This window comes from Sarcophilus harrisii, chromosome 6, assembly GCF_902635505.1.
Source record: "Sarcophilus harrisii chromosome 6, mSarHar1.11, whole genome shotgun sequence".
NCBI classification, from domain to species: Eukaryota; Metazoa; Chordata; class Mammalia; order Dasyuromorphia; family Dasyuridae; genus Sarcophilus; species Sarcophilus harrisii.
Window position 1 is genome coordinate 173,534,858 of NC_045431.1, and position 20,643 is coordinate 173,555,500.

The 20,643-nt window shown below is 39.1% G+C and overlaps 1 protein-coding gene across 2 annotated transcripts in view; it reads left to right on the forward strand.

Moving 5' to 3' along the window:
* The first annotated feature begins 2,190 nt into the window (after nt 1–2,190).
* Nucleotides 2,191–20,643, forward strand: part of SEC24D (SEC24 homolog D, COPII coat complex component) — a 110,735-nt gene continuing 92,282 nt past the window's right edge. For both annotated transcript variants that reach the window (XM_031942222.1, XM_031942223.1), the window contains exons 1-3: nt 2,191–2,543; nt 9,908–10,070; nt 15,158–15,287. In XM_031942222.1, the coding sequence (XP_031798082.1) occupies nt 9,950–10,070; nt 15,158–15,287 (251 nt within the window). In that variant the 5' untranslated portion in view covers nt 2,191–2,543; nt 9,908–9,949. The remainder of the gene's footprint in view (nt 2,544–9,907; nt 10,071–15,157; nt 15,288–20,643) is intronic.

Genomic DNA, 20,643 nt, shown 5'->3' on the forward strand with positions numbered 1-20,643 from the left:
AGATGGCTGTGAAGACTGAGTTAGCACTCTGGATACCTTAGAATCAGCCAGAGTCAGGATAAGGGGTAGAAGTGAACAGGATGTATGCAGGATCTTCCTTCTCATCCTCTACTGCCAAAGTGACCCTGGCTTGTCTTACTCCACCCCCTAATCCTTTCCACAATTCTCTGTATACACCAAAAGATTGAACCAGCACAGAATAGTGGGAAGGGCCATTTTCCAAGCATATGCTAATAGAGTATTGTCCAATTGGAAATTAGCCTTAAGTGCTCAGCTGCCCAACCTCAGTGCATCATCTTAGGAGTTTCAGCCCTTTACAGATGGCTTCTCAGATTGCTTCCAGTTTTATATCTAAGTTTCCAGGAAAGCAAGAAGAAGAAATCCTATGGGCTATCTGGTCTAACCCTTTCATTACACAGACAAATACAAAGAGATTGAGATTTTCCTGAGGTCTAATATGTAGGGTGTGGTAAATAGATAGGATGGAAGCTCCTATCTTCTGTCTCTAAATTCCAAATTATTTTAAGTCATATCTGTAGAACATTACATAAGATATACATATTATGTATATGTTTATATTATATGTATGTTTGTAAATGTATATACTATATATAATATGATACTTTATATATTGCATATTATATAATGCATTTTATAAATATATAGGATCTATCTGAAGATGCTACCTTGTATTACCTTTTTTTTCTGTGGACATCTTTAGATAGTAAACAGAATTTATCAAATTCCTTTAATAAAAACTAATGCACAAACTCTTTTGTGATCCAAATTTCATCACCTTTTGCATTAAAGGAGATATTGGCATGTCCAAATGGTCATCAGTTTTGGAGTATTTGTAACTACCTGGCTAAAACACCCCAGTAGAGTAGTCAACTGTAGCAAAAGAACATGGGTCAAAACCTAGCACAGTTCAGATTTAAGAACAAGATGGAGTGATCATTTCCTAAGTTCCCCTTCAGCTATCTTCATTTCCAATTTCTTAGCCACATCAGAAGTTGACAGTTATATGGCTACAAACTTGGCCCCAGAATTCACTCCTAGATCCTGCTTTTTAAACCTAGAATGAGTGTACATAGTAGATTTCAGCTGGAGGCCTGCCACCCATTCAGAAGCCCAAACTTCATTTCCTACAGTTGCCAAGTCTTGTAGGTAGCTGAAGTGTGATGGCAAGAGCCCTGAATTTGGAAGCAGAGGCCTCTGCTTAAGTTGTGACTATGTCACTCCCTTCCTGAATAATATGGAGCCAGTTTTGAAAATAAAAGGATTGGCCTACATCCCAGACAGCTCTGGTTCCATGACTACAGAAGAAGTCTCCTTGTACTGCTTCAGCCTTTCCTATGGGCTTATCTCCCATTCCTACCATGTTTAGCTTGCATATACATAATTGCTTGCATATTGTCTCATCAGTGGACTAGGAGGTCCTTGAAGGCAGGAGCCAGTGCTTTGTCTCTGCATCTCAAGTGCTTAGCCCATATCCAGCATAAAGTAGGTGCTTGAAATCGCTCATTCTTTTTGGTTATCAGTTTGCTCCTCAGAAGAAATGAAGGGCTTGAATTAGACATCTTCTAAGAGTTCCTAGATTGCCATTCTCTCATTCACAGGACCTAGAATTTGTTTTCCTCTGGATGCTCCCTTGATTTTTGTTAGGTCTAAACATGTTACCCATCAACTCTGAGGCTCCTCCTGTGCTGTAACAATGTCTCTTCTTAAACAGAATCTGTTTCCAAAGTAATTCCTTAGGAATACATGTGAAATGTTGAGTGAGAACTTTCACCCAAGTGTTTCCTGAGGATGGATATGTAGCCAGAGGAGGGAGTTCAAAAGCTTGAAGACCATTTAATTCATCTTCCTTTTACATATCAGGAAACTGAGGTTCTGACAGAGCCAGGGACTTGCCCCAAATGACATAAACTCAGAGATTTGGAGGCAGAGGGACCTTGGAGGGCATTAAGTTTAGCCTATTCCTTTTATAGAAGAGGTGACTGATGCTCAGAGAACTTCAGGAAGGATTGGGAGGGGGGGGGGAGGGAGGGAGGAAGAGGAAGAGGGGGTAACACTTGGAGGAGGAGGAAAATGAGGAGGAGGAGGGGAAGGGGGAGAAAGGAGAAAGGAGGAGCGAGAGGAGGAGGAGGAGAGGAGAATAGCGAGGAGAATACGGGGGAGGAAGAGAGGAGGAGAATAGGGAGGAGGACTATCCAAGCTGAGGCCGAGAAAAAGAAAGAGAAGGCGGCCTGTGCCTGCAGCAGCCTTGGATCGCGTTAGCTTCCTCGCTCTGCTGCAGCGGCTCTGGGCCGCGGGCTCGAGCCTAGGCGCGCACACACGCCCTCTCTCCGCGGGGCCCCGCGTCGTGCACGCGCGCTCTCTCCTGCACCGCGGCCTCGGGCAGGGCAGGCTTTGACGTGGCACTCACAGCTCCGGCAAGCGAGCCGGCGGGCGGGCTAGTGGGCGGGGGTGTGCGCGGAGGAGCGCGCGGCGGCTGCAGCGGGCCAGGAGCACAGCGGAGCCGAGCGGCCGCATCCAGCCAGGTAGGCATCCCCGGCGGGACCCCCTCCCCGCGCCCCTCCGCTTCTGTGTGATACACACAGGGCATCCCGGGCCCTTTGCCTGCTGCTCGTCGTAGATCTGTGGGGCCCCCCCCTTTCTCCTCGCGCCTCGGTCCCGAGGTCCCGAGCCCCCAGAGGTGGCACGTACTTCCAAAGACTCGGGGATCACCGGGTCCGCCCCTTCCTGTTGCCGATGGAGAAACTGAGGCCCGGAGTGGTGCCCAAGGTCGAGCAGTCAGAACTGGGATTCGAACCCACATCCTCTTTCTATGACACCCGTGGGCTCCCTTTCCTCCCCTTCCCCCTCCAGCTTTTCCTTGGAATAGGGGACTGTTTGAGTCATTGTCAAAATCAGAGGGTGTGATTTTAACGCTGTGAGATTCGCTGTCGAAACGGTTGCGTGGTTTTCAGGGTCCGAGGGCACTGAGGAGCCTCCCTCCCGGGGGTCCCGAAGGACCTTGCTTCCGATGATTTTCTGTCGGGGATATCTCTCCCTATGTGTCTGTTTCCCGCTGAGTCAGGGTACTCCGTGCTAACACGCTGTTCGTGTGTGTGTGTGTGTGTGTGTGTGTGTGTGTGATGGGCCGGGAAGTTTGACGTGGCAAACTGAGCTGGGCGAGAGAGGAAGCAAAAGTTCCCCCACTTGCATTGGAGAGAGATTCCAGCCTCTTCCTGTGCACTTGCGGGAAGCATCCCGGGCTCGCGGTGACAACTTTAGTCGGCAGCAGCTGAAGCCGGCAGGTGGACTAGTGGATGGGCGAACAGGGGTGTGTCCTGACCAGCTCTGCTCAGAGGTGCCCTGTTGGATAGGCTTGACCAAAGCTCAAGCTGCCACGTCTCCCTGTCTGCTAAGCAGTGGGAGGAGGGAAGGTACTGTCCCCAACAAAGGACACTGCAAACAGGCCTTTGGTCTTTCCTCCCCTGGTCACGTTAGCTTCATGGGTGGAAGGGAAGGAAATCGGCTTGTAATGGTCTTCTTGATTTCAGTGTTGGAGTGCAGGGTGATGCTAGGGGAAACAAATGGAGGGGAGGGGATTTAAAGCTCCAAATGTTAAGGATGATAGGAACCTCAACTATCTTAGCAGAGGTCTGATTTCTAAGAATCTTCCTAAGAAAGCCACAGCTGGTGATCTGGGAAAATCACTGGCTTCTCCAGACAGAGGTCCTTATAAATCATCTTTGTGCCATGGATCTCTTGTGGCAAGCTGGGAGACACCTCTAGGCCCCTTCTCACAATACAGGTTTTAAATGCAGAAAATGAAACTCAATGGATTAAAAAGGCAACCAAAAGATAGTAAAAGTCGAGATGTCTTTTTTTTCCCCCATCTAAATATACTGGCACCCTGGAACCCCTTGGATCCCAAGATAAGAACACCTAATTAGGAGCCAGATAGCCTGATTTTAAATCCTAGGTTTGTTACTCTCTGAATTACCGTGGACAATCCTTTAACCTGTCTGAGCCTCAGTTCCTTTATCTTGAAAATAATAGAGAATGATAAAAGAAGATCCAAATCTAAAAGAGCTTTAAATCTAAACATAATTAAATATGATGAATAGTGTTCCTGTATTAGTTATGGGTCATGGAGTTGGAGGAAGGAAAAGGTCATTAGAAGAAATCTGAGAATTTGAGAGCAGAAAGCTCTAAAAATCATCATGCACATTTTATAGATGGGGAACCTGAGGCACACAAATGAAGTGAGCTTCATGAGTGGTAGGCCAGAATTGTCCTGTGTGCTTCATCTTCCACTGTACCATGAAATAGGTTTCTTGTCAACATACAACTGGATCTTATTTTTGTGAAAACCAGAAAAGATTTTAGGATCACAGATTTAGAGCGAGAAGGGAAAACTGGCCCAAGCTCCTCATTTTACAGACATAGAAACTGAGGCTACAAAAGGGTAAGTCAACCCAAAATCACACAAGTAGTAAATGATAGAGCCAAGATTCACATCTTTCCACTGTGCCCCCATTTCCCCAAAGGATAAATTGAGGTCCAATTCTGAGAATACAATACAATAAATGGTTATGATGAAGTTTCCCTTTTCCTCTGTCTGGCCTTTTATAGAGTTCCATGTAAATTGAACAAATTAAAATCTTCCTGACAAATTCATAACTGATGTTCTTATAGATTTTAAGGTTGGCCAAGTATCTTTCTCAAAGCAGGCTGGGAAGGGTTTAAAAGAGGTTGTGATATATACAACTAGTATTTGAAAGGCTCCACCACCCCTCCACTGAGATCTGATTCTATGTTTAGTAGCCACTTTATCACTGCTGTCTCCTTTGCTTAGAATGACTGTGGGCAACTGAAGATTGATTATAATCTGCCCTCTAGTTTGTTTTAAATTATGATCCATAATATTGATTCAACACTAATATGGAAGGATGAGAAGAGCTTCTAGCTGATCTGGGTTTGAACTCCCAGCTTTTACTTATATTCTTCAGTCATTTCAATCACGTCTCACCTTTCATAATCCTATTTGGGATTTTCATGGCAAAGATACCAGAGTGGTTTGCCATTTCTTTCTCTAGTTTATTTTATAGATGAGGAAACTAAGGCAAACAGGGTTAAGTGACTTGTCCAAGATGACAGAACTATTAAGTGTCTGAGGTTGGATTTTAATTCAGATCTTCCTGACTCCAGCTCAGCACTCTATCTACTGGACCAGCTACTGTGTATCATTGAGCAAATGTTTTCAGTTATTATATTGATAAAATGAGTGTTGGATTTGGTGATTCCCCAAGATCATTCCCAGTTCTGAATCCTGTTAACTTTTGATACTTAGAATCTTTCATTTCTTTTAATTTTAATTATGTGACTCACAGAATCACATAAATTTAGAGATGGAAAAGACCATCTAGTTAAGTTCATCTAGTTGAACCTCATATTTACATAAAAATCCCAATTCCACATATATATACTAAATAGTCATTCAGCCATTCTTTGAGGACCTCCTAAAAGCAGGCACTCACTGTCTCCTGGGGCAGTCTCTTCTCTTTTGGAACTGTTGTAATTGTTAGAAAGTTTCCCCCCACTCCATGACGACCGTTAATTTGCTTCTCAATTGTTTTAGTTCTGCCTTCTGGAACCAAGTAGACCTAATCCCTCTTGCACATGACAATCCTCCAAATATTAGAGTTCACCAATTATCCTTTTAATAATGCAGGAATCCAAGTTAAACTATGACCTACCATTTATAGACTCTATTCTCTTGCCTTTTAAAATATCAAGTTAGTATTTATTCTTCTCTGGTTGGGTAAAAATTATCATGTCCCTCAGAGTTTTCTCTTCAAATTAAAATGTTCTTATTTCATTCAAAAGTTCGTCATTTGGTGTGATGCTTTTCAGTTTATGGATATCTTTCCTAAAATGTGGTGCCCAGAGCTAAATATAGTACTCGAGATGTTGTCTGATCAGGAAAGACAGTGCTATTTCTCTACTCTTAGACCCCTTTAAGACCCCTCAGGTTGTGTTATCTTTTTTTGACTTCTGTATCACACTGTTGATTCATGTAGAATTAGGATCCACCAAAGGCCCTGAACCTATGTCAAATGATCTGATGTCTAGTCATGTACTCTACATCTTATACATGTAAAAGTTTGTTGTTAGGGGGTTTTTTGCACCCAAAGGTAATAAATCTTTATATTTATCTCTATTCATTTTCATCTATTTGATTCAGTTCAATGTGCTAACCTATCAGAATCTTTTTGAACTCTTCTTCTGTTGTTCAGTGTGTCAGCTATTCCCCTAATAATGTGTTTTTTTGACAATTAGACCTTTATCTAGGTCTTCATCCCTGTTATTGATAAAACATATTAAACAGTATAGGATCCAACACACATCTTGAGGAATTTCAATGGAAGCTTCCTTCTGAATCAACATAAGTAAGGCCCATTAGCGATTATTTTTTAGCTAGTCAACCAGTTGATATTGAACCACCAGTTCTTTTTGAGTCATCTGACCAGGTTATAATTTATTAGACTGGAGTGGCAGTCTGTATCACTCCACATTGTCCCCAGGAATAGCCCAGAGAGTCTTTATCAAATGCCTGCTAAAATTCAGAGAGTCTGTTTCTACATGACTGTTGATTTCCTAGACGAGTAACCCTAGGTTAAAGAAGAAGCAAGGTTAGTCAGTCATACCTAGTTCTTGCAGCTGTGATGACTGTTCTCATCACTTCCTTCACCAACTATCCCTTTAACAGTGCCTTCTCTGTTTGCCAGGAATTAAATTCAAATTGTCTGAGTTACCATTTATTGACACTATGCTTTTTCCTTTTAAAAACTTGAGAAGTGTGTTGCTCTTTAAGGGGGTGGGAGTGGAGGAAGCTGATGGTGATAATTATCTGGTTCTTCATGATCTTTTAGAGATTTTTTTAAAAGTTACTAGTAAGCACCTATTCCCATATCAGGGGATGAAGTCATTTGGACTTGTTCCTTCAGGTTCGTCAAAGGAAACCAGATGCCCAGGAATGAGCTCTCTACTTATCTTAGCTTTCAATTCCTATTAGTCATTTTTATTCTATCGGTTCTAGTTCAAAGATCATTCTTGTTGGCAGGAAAAATAATTAGTACATGAGGTGAACAGTTCTGCCCTTTCTCTGTCACCCATTTCCACTTTCCCATTCACCATAGGCACTGGTCCTATCTCTTCTGAGAACCTCATCATTCTATTATATGCTTAACAATCTTATTATATGCTTAACATCTATTATAGCTTAACAATCCCCACCCTTTTTGTTGCTCAGAATCTCTTCTCCAGCCTCAACTTTTTTTTTTTAAATAACTTTTTGTTGACAGAACCCATGCCATGGTAATTTTTTACAACATTATCCCTTGCACTCACTTCTGTTCCGATTTTTCCCCTTCCCCTCTACCCCAGATGGCAAGCAGTCCTATACATGTTAAATAGGTCACAGTAGATCTTGGATACAATATATGTGTGCAGAACCGAACAGTTCTCTTGTTGCTCAAGGAGAATTGGATTTAGAAGGTATAAATAACCCAGGAAGAAGAACAAAAATGTAAGCAGTTTACATTCATTTCCTAGTGTTCTTTCTTTGGGTGTAGCTGCTTCTGTCCATCCTTGATCAATTGAAACTAAGTTAGATCTTTTCTTTGTCGAAGAAATCCACTTCCATCAGAATACATCCTCATACAGTATCATTGTTGAGGTATATAATGATCTTCTGGTTCTGCTCATTTCACTCAGCATCAGTTCATTTAAGTCTCGCCAATCTTCTCTGTATTCATCCTGCTGGTTGTTTCTTACAGAACAATAATATTCCGTAACATTTATATACCACAATTTACTCAACCATTCTCCAATTGATGGGCATCCATTCATTTTCCAGCTTCTAGCCACTACAAACAGGGCTGCCACAAACATTTTGGCACATACAGGTCCCTTTCCCTTCTTTAGTATCTCTTTGGTGTATAAGCCCAGTAGAAACACTGCTGAACCAAAGTGGTATGTACATTTTGATAACTTTTTGAGCATAGTTCCAAATTGCTCTCCAGAATGTCCAGCCTCAATTTTTTCTAAGCTAGAACTCTCCAGCATTCTACTCACAAGCCTCTTCCATACTTCTTTGTTCATCTTCAGTTACCTGCACATTTTGGTCACTCCTATATGTCTTTTAAAAATCTGAGCTAATAATAAAAATTATAACTAATATTTATATACTTACTATGTAACAAATATATCATTTGACTTAATCCTTACAACAACCCTGGGAGCTAGATGCTATTATTATTATTATCCCTGTTTTACATATGGGAAACCAAGGCAAACAAAGGGTAAGTGACATGTAAGTGACACAGCTAATATCTGAGTACAGATTTGAACTCAGGTCCTCCTAACTCAAGTCTCAGCATTCTACCCAGTGTGCCATGTAGTAGCCTCTAATAAGTTGCCTGATAGTTCCTTCCTTTGAACAATTCCTGTTTTTCAACTTCCTTGTGTGTCTTCAAAATTCAGTTCTAGTTTCCACCTCTCCTCACTGACTTCTCCTATAGAATTTTAATCCACTAAATCCTACCTATCCTTCCTCTAAACTCTCTGAATTCTGTTCTCCTTGTATTTAGGGTGCAAGTCAGACTCTGATGGAGTAGTTACTTCTCCATGCTTATCTCTGCCTCCCAGACTCCTCAGCTTTCCTCAAAATGCAGCTTAAACACCATTTCTTCATGAGGTTTTTTTCTAGTTCTTCCTACTACTAGTGTTTCCCCCTCTATCTCTCAAGTTATCTTGTAATCATTTATACATATTCATGTGTTGTATGTTACATATTGTCTCCTCCATTTAAAGGTAAGTTCCCTGACACTAGGAACTGTTTTTACTTTCTTTTGAATCCCTAGTGCTTAATGTTATGCCTGGCTTATGACAAGCATGTTGTAAATGCCTGTTTATGAATTTATTGAAAGTTCCCATTATTTACAACCAAGCAGTCCCTTCCTCCCTGTTTGTTAGCATGAGATCTAGACTAGCTCCTGGTGCTTTTGAGCTTGGCTTTTTTTTTTTTTTTTAATAAACTCCTTTTTAATTTTCTTAAAAGAAAAAAATGAGATCCTCATAGATATATGCCCAGCTTAGCCTCAGGGTGATGACATTTTTGGCACATAATTTTCAAAGCTAAAGTCACAATCTACATCTGGGAGGATATTTCCACAGTAATGAAAGCCTGGATCTTAAGTCATTTCTATCGTTCTTTATATCCCCTCCCCCAACCTTGTTGTTATCATTAAATCCTATATAACTCCTCTTAACACTATATGTGGTTTTCTGGCAAAGATAGTGGAGTGGTTTGTGATTTCCTTCTCCACTACAATAAGGCAAACAGAGCTTAAATGACTTGCTCAGCTAGAGAATATCTGAAAAAAGATTTGAACTCAGGTTTTCCTGACCTTGGGCCCAGCACTCTATCCACTAAGCCATCTAGCTGCATTGAAAAAATATTTGTTGTCCAGTAATTAAATCTAAGTCAGCTGCTTGGAAGGCAGCCGTGCTAATCACTATACTATTGGTGCTTCCTATACCATCCCTACTACATTGTAAGCTCCATAAGGGAAGAGTCTTTAAACTTTGCATCTTTCAGGCACCCAAAGAATACTCAATAAATTGCAGGAACTTAATAAGTGTTTGTTGTTTAGTAGTCATTTAACCTTTTTGCTCTACAGCAGCTATAATGAAATGAATGGTGCTTAATGATCAATGGATGTAATAATTGTCTCCAATGGCAAATCCTCAGGTTGCCCAAGAGTCCTTAGAACATCTGCAAAATGTCTATTTCCTTTAGGAGCACAATAACTCAGTCCTTGTGTCTGACCTTATCTTTTTCCTGTTTCAGCCTTAGAAGAAATCTATAATCTGGAATGAGATAACTTTCATCATGAGCCAACAAGGTTATGTTGCTACCCCTCCATACTCTCAACCACAGCCTGGAATAGGGGCACTTTCCCCACCTCTTCGTGGACACTATGGTGACCCATCACACTCAGCTCCTCCATCAGGTAATATGGATGATGTTAGTTCATTAAAAAAAAAAAAAAAAAAAAAAAAAAAAGAGTAGTGATTTTGAAAAGGATTTGGGGAGTTTAGTCATCTGCAAGCTTAATGAGAATCAATAGTGTTATATAGTAGTAGTCAAGAAATCTAATGCACTTTTAAGCTTCAGCAAGAAAGAGACCTATTTCCAGGGACTCTGGAGGGAATAGTTCTGGTCTACTCTGTTCAGATGCCATCTGAATGAAAAACATTTCTTAACCTCTATGTGCTAAGTGAGAGGCAGCATAGCCTAGTAAATAGAGTCAGCCTCAGAGCCTGCAAGACTTTGGACCAATTCTGGGTCCTGATGTGTGCTGAAGGAGTGACCCTGGATAAAACACTTCAGGATCCTAGACAGCTCTTGAATGTATGTTGGTAGGTGGAGTTTCTTCATCTAAAAGTTCCTCATACCAATGAATTCACAGATCCCACCTTTTCCTGTCCTCCTAGGTGCTGAGCAGTATGGGAGATTGTGTTCAGTTTTGTGTACTACATTTTTTAAAAGACCTTGATGGGCCGGAAAGTTTCTAGTGGAGGGTATCCTTTAAGGTCATAAGATCCACAATTGAGGGCAGCTGGAAGGGATTCAGTAGCTCAGCCCAGTTCCCATACTTGACAAAGATATAAAGTAACTTAAAATAAGTAATCCAATAAATCAAATAAAAATTTATTCAGCATTTAGTATGGACTAGGCATTGTCTTAAGTGCCACTAATTAATAAATTCAAAGTCATTTGTTATTATACAGCTATGTAATATATAGTTATTATATGTAACATTCTATAATACAATTATATAATATATTTTATGTATATATTATATATTCTTATAGTATATCATTAATTATTATACAGTTATGTTATATAATTACATAATTTTGTTGTTCAGTCATTCAGTCATGTTTGATGCTCCATGATCCTGTGAAATTGTACTTTCATGGAATCTCCTTAGAGAAGATACTGGAATGGTTTGCCATTAATGTTAAGTGACTTGCCCAGCATCACACAGCTACTTAATGTCTGAGGTCATATTTGAACTCAGGTCTTCCTGAGTCCAGGCCTAGTGTTCTATCTACTGATCCAGGTAGCTGCCTCCTTAATTATAAAATGATATATACTTTGTATATAATAAAGTCATACATTATATAATCATATAATGTGCTTTTAATAATATAATCATATGGAAGTAATAATTGTATATAACTATGTAGTTATATGTTACATAATGTAACTTCATAATTAATGATTAATGAATTTATTAATAAGTCTGTGATTGATTAATGAATTCATTTATTAATAAAAAAAAGACAATCCCAGTCCTTAAGAACTTATAATCTAAAGGAAGAGACACCCCCACCCCTCGCCACCAAAAGGCAGGAAGTGGGGAGAGAGGACGAGGTCATTGAAGCAACAAAGATGGAATTTGATCTTGAGCCCCTTGAATTCAAATTCACTTAAGTTCCTACTGCAAGAACTCAGACTACTGCCATAAAAGGATAGAACAAATGAGGAAGGTATCTAGCTAGCCTGGAGGAGCCCAGATTTCCAAGGTAACAGACTCACTTCTCTGCAAATATTTGAAGGGAAGAGGGATTAGACATATTCTGTTTGTCCCTAGATAAACCAGGATCATACATTTAGACCTGAAAAGACCTCAGGAATCATATAGTCCAATTCCTTCATTTTACAGAAAAGGAAACTGAGGCTGAGATTTCCAAGAATATTTCCTACTCACTTCCAGATCGTATGTCGCAGAAGGAAATTCAAGCCCACATCTTCTGACTCTCAATCCTACAGTAGCCTTTCCTCGGGATTGTATTGCTGAGAGAGGTGAAGAATAAGGAGGCAATAGTCTATACACAGTACACAGTACTAATCATGAAGCATGTAGGGTTTGCTTAGTGTGGGTCAAGGGGTAAGAGAGGGAGAAAATATTTAAAAAGTCTGGAATGAGTAGACTGACGCCAGATTGGAAAGGGTTTTAAAGCCAAATAGAAGAATTGTATATTAATCTATAGGCATGAGGGAGCTAGCTATTGAAGTTCATGGAGTAAAGAAGTAGCAATTATGTAAAGATTTGGACCCTGACTCCAAAGGTTCTATTATGGACTTATTTATCATAACACTAAACTTCAGATCTGCTGGAGTATTATTGGGTACACTAAGAAGTAGTGGGACATAATGGCAGGGAAAAGAACTAGGGTCAAGCACCAATTTTGACACATACAGTGATTTGATCTAGATAAGTCACTCTGGACAAAATTAGTTGCAAAATACATACCAGTGAAAAATTAGTTTCTTCCCTAGCTTTTCCCTATGCCCATGAAACTATAATTCCAAGCCTAGGACAGCCAAATGGCCTGGAAGATAGAGCACAGATCTAGAGTCAGGAGGACCTGAGTTCAAATCTGACCTTAGACATATAACATTTACTAGTTGTGTGATGACAAGTCAACCCCAATTGTTTCCCCCTAAAAGAAATAAAAACAAAATTTTAAATATAATTTCAAACTTAAAAAAAATCCACAAAGGTTTCTTGGAGAAGTGAATTCTATTCTCCATCATCTCTACATTTCTTTTTTACCTGCTTTGTTGTTGTTTTTATTATTATTGTTTTAACATTATCTGCCCCCACGAGAATGTGAATTCCTTAAGAATGGGGATTGTGGTCTTGCCTTCCTTTCTTTAGCTAACTATTAGCACAAGTTTTTGTCCACAGGAAGCCCTTGATAAATACTTGTTGACTGACTAATTTTTGAATGGAATGACTGGGGAGGAGTGGGGACACAAGTGAGACCCAAAGCTGTCTTAGAGTCCATCATGGACTCCTTTCCAGGTTCTAGGTCTTAGAACTTTTGTTTTAGGCTTATGTCTTTAAAGTTATATTCATTTCTACCATGAATATTTCAATGGCTACTCCCATAGAATCTAATATACTTCCTATATAATATTATATATATATATATATATAATATGTGTTTATAATATATACACATGCATATGTATGCACCTATATGTATGTGTTCATGTTTGTGTAGCAAATCATGTGTATGTAAAATGTGTATATATACATATATTACTCTAGTATGCCTGTATATATATATATGTGTGTGTGTGTGTGTGTGTGTGTGTGTGGACAGTTAGGTGGTACAGTGACTTGAGGGCCAGACCTGAAGTCAGGAAGGCTCTTCTTCCTGAATTTAAATCTGACACTCATTAGCTGTGTGACCTTAGGCAATTCTCTTAGCCCTGTTTGTCTCAGTTTCTTCATGTGTAAAATGAGCTGGGGAAAGAAATGACAAACCATTCCAGAGTCTTTGCCAAGAAAACCTCAAATGGGGGCACAGATGACTGACTGAATGTCTGTCATGACTGAAATGATTCAATTACAACTACATATATGTTTATATTTATTGTATGATATACAGTTTATAGGTATGTAACAAGAATATATTTTACTCTTTGGAGAGCTGAGCTGACCAGGAGTTGAACACTGGAATCTTCTGATCTGTAGTCAGACGCATTCTCCATTGCGCCATTCTCCCACACTCTCAGCAACATGAGATGCACAAAGTTAGAGAAGCCACCCCAAATGTTGACAGGAACTATTTGTGTCTGACTGAGGCAGAGCCTTCTGGGTTCATGTTGGTCTGATCAGCCAAGTTGTATGCACTGTAACTCAATTCTAACATAGTCACGTCATTTTGGTCCTCTTCAAGAACAAAGGACTACAACTAATCAACCATATATTATTCTAGTATATATGTGTATATGTATACATGTAAACATATGTGTGCATATATGTACTTTTAAATTAAAAAAACATTTACTAAGTGACTTTTGAGTGACTTATGTGAACACCAAATTCGGTGCTCAGAGTCTAGTAAGGAGGTACCCCCCAATAGATACAGTGTGCTTCAGTGTAATGAACCCCAAACTCAGATCCCTGGGGTGCTGAGTTTGGTCTTAGCTCCTGAGTTTGGATCTAAGCTCTGTCCCTTAACTAGTGTTGTGGTGTTGAGCAAATTCTTTAACCACTCTGAGTCTCAGTTTCCTCATCTATAAAATGAAGGTCAATCTCAGAGTAGACAATTTCTAAGAATGCTTCCAGCACCAGAGTTGAGACCCTGTATCTGTGATACAGGAAACATCATAAGACATACAAATGAAATGCTATGACAAGACTAAAAAGAGAATGGTTATTTGTAGTCAATCAGGTAAGCTTCTTGGAAGAAGTAGCTTTATAGCTGGAGCATAGAAATTTCAAGTGGAGATGAGGGCAAAAAAATAAGAGGAATGTTATATAGACAAAGGCACAGATGAGGCAATGTGGGATGCAGATGAGGAACAGGTAAATTTTAGTCCATTCAGCAAATAATTATTAGGGTCTAGCAGTGGGGTTTCAAGACCAAATGGACCAGCAGTTTCCCCCTCTATTCACAGTGGTAAGAACTGAGGGATTCAAACCCAAGTCCTTATACTACAAATCCAGGACATTCTTCTTTATTTCTTGGTGCCTTTCTTCAGTTAGTCCAGTTTGATGGAAGGAAGGAAGAAGGAAGGAAGGAAGGAAGGAAGGAAGGAAGGAAGGAAGGAAGGAAGGAAGGAAGGAAGGAAGGAAGGAAGGGAGGGAGGGAGGGAGGGAGGGAGGGAGAAAAGAGCTCATTTTATGCAAAACACAAAGTTTGGCTGGCATGCATTTCAGGTGGATGGAGACATTCTAGTTATTTTCCATTCTCTTTATTTTATTTTTAGTATTGCTCATCCAATTCCAGTATTAGTCACTGAGGCAGGGCTCACTCAACCAGGACTGGAGCCCAGAATTTCAGCACAGAATGAGAGGATTATGCGATTCCAAGCTGGAAAGGGCATTAACTACCTCATGAGCCATCTCTTTTTACTTCAGGATGAAGATATTGTTCCATAGATTGTTACCCACTTTTTCTTCCTTTATCAGTCCATGTTCTTGGCCTAAGGATTTTACATCACTTTCTATAATCCATTAATAGTATATATACCTAAATTTATTTACCTGTACTCTTTGTTGCATTACAGGTATAATGAAGCCAGCTGGGCCTTTGGGACCAACTGCACCTATTGGGGTATTACCTCCTGGACCCCCCAATCCTGGGGCCCATCAATTTGGCCAGAATGGTCCTAATATCTCAGGGTATACCCAACAGAGGTGAGTTACTCAGACTCAATTTCTTCATGCTGTTTCTTGATCAGAAAGTTGTTTCTAAATAATTTGAGTGTTTATGGGATGTGCTGGCCAGCTCTTCAGGGTTGGGGAGGGGGAGATATACTTAACACAATTTTAAGTTTAATCTTCTTTATTGATATTTCTTCATCACTTTCTTAAGTTTAGATAATTGAAAAGACAATAAATGCAAATCAAAGTCTCCTCTTTCCTTTTAAAATATGCCCAAAGCATTTGGTCCGATTCCCTTATTTGCTGCTATTATTCACTCTGTTGTATGGCACTTATCTGTATAACTGCATTATCCCTCCAATAGAATATAAGCTCACTGAAGGCAAGGGCTGGAGCATTTTTTAGTTTTAAATCCCTTGTTATAGCCCAGTCCTTTATCCATATGGATCTACAGGATCATCAATGTTGGTTCTCCTTCCAATGGAGAAGACCACAATATTTCCATGCCTCTTCTCCTGGGTGACTCTTCCTCTTGTACTCCCATAAATGCTTAGCAGACGGTCCTCACTATGTGTTGGGGATCTTTCTCTGATGCCCTTGATGTTGCAAGGGTAGAGTATCTTGGCTCTCTCTTGATCTTCCCTTGGGCTCTTGAAATAACTGGCCCTCTTATCTTTCCTGTGGCACATCTCTCTGATGATATCCCTTGTGCTGAGTTTTCTGCATAACTCTTGGCTTGTAATGTGCTACAGCCTACTTATACTAATGAATAGGCCTTACATAGAGTATAATAATAAATGAATAGATGGATAGATGAATTGGTGAATGAAAATAGCTAGTAGATAATATTTATATGGTGCTTACTATGTTCCAAAGTGCTTTACATTTGATCCTCAAATACCCCTGGGAGGTAGGAGCTATTATTATTTATCTCCATTTCACAGATGAGAAAACTGAGGCAGAGAAAAGTTAAATGACTTCAAAATGAAAAGGCATTTATTTATTAAGCATGGACTTTAGCCAAGCATTGTACTAAATTTTGAAGGCAAGATACAAAAGCAAAGATAGTCCTTGACCTCAAGGCAGACATTGACCATGTCACAGATCTGACAACTGAAAAGGATCTTAAGTTATTATTTGATCTAATCCTCTCATTTTCTAGAGCATAGTGGGCAGAGCACTGCATCTAGAGTCAGGAAGATCTGAGTTTGAATCTTGATTCAGTTATTTAGATAGCCCTCTTACTTTAGGCAAAGTATTCAATCTCTCAGCTTATCATTATTATTATTACACTGAAACTAAAATCAGCAAGGAGAAGGAAACAGAAGTAGTACAGTGAATGGAATGTTCTTGGAGTCAAATCCCATGCTTACTTCCTAACTAGTGGTTATGGGTATTGTGAACAAGTCATTTAACTTCTCTGTATCTCAGTTTCCCTCTTTGTAAAATGAAGAGTTAGTATTTATGACCTCTGAGGACACTTCCACTTCTTGTCTAAAGTCACGCCTGTGGTAAATGGCAGAGCTAAGATTTGGACTCACTCAGATCCTCTTATGTCACATTCAAGGTTGGTTCTGTGATGAAATCACTTTCTTTCCCTTGGCAAGTGAGCATTCATGATTCATAAACCCTTGTTGGATAGGATTCAATGGACCTGAGGCCCTGACAGCAAAGTCATAACAACTCAGGGAGGAAGTCACCCAGGAAGGAGTGGTTAGCCTGCTGAGAGGTCAAAGAGAATGAGAGCTGGGGGGAGAAGGTCACAGGATTGTGCAATAGAGATCATTAGGTACCGTTTTCCATTGAGTGAAGGGGCTAAAAGCCAGATTCCAGAGTTGAGACATGAGTGGGAAGTGAAGTAGCGAGGGTGACCAATGGAAATTGGGGGAAGGGGCCACATAGCCGAACAAAGGAAGAATAATTGAGCATGATGACTTGAGAAAATGGAAGGAGAGAGGGAGGGTTTTTTGATTTTTGTTTTTGTTATTTCATAAAGGAGTCATGGGCATATTTAATGGCAGCCGGTGACTCAGATCTGGTTATCCAGCTCTAGTATTTCTCCTGAGCTCCACACTTGCATCACCAGTTGCCTGCTGTACCTTTCAAAGTGGACATCTCAGAGACATCTTCAACTCAAACTCCAAAACTGACCTTGTTTTCTTCATACCAAATCTGCCGGAACTTTTTTATTTCTGTCAAGGGTCCCACCATCCCTCAAGTTACGCCAGTTTGTAGCTTCAGTGATTTCTGTTTTTGGATTTAATTAGAACTCTCCATCATACCCTCCCTTAGGGTACCTTCTGTCCTTTGTTTCCAACCTCCTTTTATGTACTGTTTTCTCCCAATTTGAAAACAGGGACTTTTTTTGTTTTTCATTGTATTTGTATCTAGCACAGCAGCTGATACATAGTAAGCACTTAATGTTTATTGACTTCCTGACTGACTGTTAGGAGGCCACTATGTAACAGAGTGGATAGAGCATTACACTTAAGAATCAGACTTACTAACTGTGTTCATCTCTGGTAAAATGTATTAGGCTTGGTTCAGTATTCTAGCCATTTGAAAATGGTTTTGACTCTTACCAATCTCTCCTAGCTTCCTGCCATCTATAAAGTCAATAGAGTCTTTCTAGACCATTTCTATCACCTGGATAAATTATATTAACATAATCCCCTGCATCTGTCATTCTTACAACTGTGTTTTTTAAAAAATGAAGTTAGTCTAGTACAGGGGTGGGGAACGTTTTTTTGCCAAAGGCCATTGGGATAGTTATATCATTGTAGGCCTTAGAAAGTGATCAACTTATAAAACTCAAGCAGTGGGAGGTTGTTGTACCCAGCTCTCAGGTCATTATTGCTTGCAGGTGCCTTGGCAAATGAAAGCCCATGGGCCAGACATTACCCATTCTTGGTTTAGTATGACCTGTTTTTAAATTTTCCAAATTTTATAATTTTTTTCTCTTGAATATTTTAATTACATTAATATATTTTGTTTTACCATTCTCTAAACTTCTCCCTGAATCTCTTTTAGAAAGCCATTCCACATAAATAATATTTTCAAGAAAGAGAAATCAGCAAAACCCAAATCTAAAAATAAGTATGCAATGTTTCACACCTCTGCTAAGGAGATGGGAGAGGTGTCTCTTGATACCTCTCTTTTGAAGCTAAGCTTGTTCTGTGAAATTTCCCAACATTCACTGGCCATTGTTTTGTGGTTCTTGATGTCGTCATTTACATTGTTTCCTTAGATTTGTTTAGTTCATTTTGCATCATTTAAATCCATATTTCTCTATATTCATCTCACTTGTCATTTTACACAGCACAATAATATTCCATTACATTTATGGACCTCAGTTTGTTTAAATTTCTCAATCAAGGAACATTGACTTTTATGTCCAGGTCTTTGCTACAAAAAAGCAAAAACAGAACAAACAAATCACAACAACAACCAAAAAAAAAAAAACTCCCTGGCACAATCTATTTTCAAAGCCATGATAGCTTTTTGTTATTGCTTTCTTTTTCTAAAAGTTTACTCACCGGCCCTTTGATAATAAAGTCTATAGTTTATCCAAGAATCAAAAGCAAGGTCACTGACCTAGATTTTGCAGACTCCACTGTCTTCCTCTTCTTCAAAAATCAGGACAGCATTTACAATTCTTCAGGATTATATTATATCATAGATTCTCTACCATCCTTTTTTAAACTAAGACAATTGGGGTTAAGTGACTCGCCCAGGATCACACAGCTAGGAAGTTAAGTGGCTGAGACCAGATTTGAACTCAGGTCTTTCTGACTTCAGGGCTGGTGCTCTATCTGCTGTGTCACTTAGCTGCCCCTCTCTAACATCTTTCAAATTTCTCTGACTGACATGGCTCAGCAAACATACCTGCCAGCTCTGTCTATACCATGGGATGTTGTTAGTCTGGTCCTCGTTATTTGAACTCTTCTGATGCACCAAACTAATCACTTACTCTTCATCTGTAGCCACTCTCTATTGACTATTTTGACCTTTCTTTTCAAAAATAGCCTTTGCAGAGATAACAGAAGAATTCACTAATTCAGTCTGTTTGTCATCTTTTATTGTTGCTTTATCTAACCCCCCCCCCAATTCTTTCTGTTCTCTTCTTTCTTTGATCTTCTACTTTCATCCAGTATAATAATGTAACTTTTCATTTTCTTTAGCATGCCTTCCTAGCTTCAGATCCTTCTGATTGTTAGCACTTTTGTGGCTAACTATCCATTTCAATTAGCTTCTCAGGTTTCTTGGCATAGATCTGTGCATATGTAACACTTTCTGATCTTTTTCTTGATTTCTTTGCCCTCATTTTAATCTCTCCTTTCTCCCCTCTAACATTCTGGTAATTTGGGTTTGCTTTACCCTTTTCCCCCTTAGATTTGCTTATTATTTTTCTTTGCTGGTCTTTAAAAAAAACAGCACTTGCATTTCATTATTGTGTCCATTGATCTTCTATTTTTAGTTGTACAGATCTTGCTTATTTCTTTCTTTCTTTTTTTTTTTTTTTGTTTGTTTCCTGGTAGTTTGTTACTTTGCTTTTGCTAAGTTGTTGGATTCAAGAGATAGAACAAAAAATCAATTCTTTCACTGTATCTTTCTCTTTTGCTAATATAACTATAAATTTCTGCCTAAGTCTTACTTTGGCTCTACCTTATATTGCTTTATGTGTAATATCAGTATTGGTTTTTTTTCTGGAATGATCTGTTGATCTTTCTTTAAGTTCTCCTTTAATTCAGTTTATATTAATAAACCAGTGTCAATTTTGTATTCATGTCACTATTTCAAACCCATTTTTTTGGTATCATGTTCTTTAAATATAGGGTATAAAATATCTTGTCTTAGTGGTCTAGTTTGTGTGTGTGTGTGTGTGTGTGTGTGTGTGTGTGTGTTTGTGTGTGTATGTGCATGTATAACTTTTGGGTTGGTAATGTAAAAACTTGGAAAATATTACATATTTTCCTTGACCTAACTCTATCATTCACTGTTTCTTAGTCTCTGTGTCCACAGCAGATTGGCAAAGAGGTGCCTTGTTGTGAACTTATTTTTAAATATTTGAGATCATGAATAATTATTCTTGTTTATTTGTTTCAATTACATTGGATATCTTGAATGTTAGATTTTTATCAGAGATATTTGCTGAAAAAACTTTTTCTATAATTAACTGATTCTCTTATGCAAAAGTTCTTCAATTTTATGTAATATAATTATCCCTTTAATCTTCACTTTTATCCCTTGTTTAAGGGATATATTCATTTGTATTTTATTCTGTTGTTAGGTGTAAGATGTTGGTCTAAACCTAACTAGTGAATGATTACTTTCCAACTTTCTCAACAGTTTTTGTCAGATAGTTGTTACCAAAGTAGTTGGTATCCTT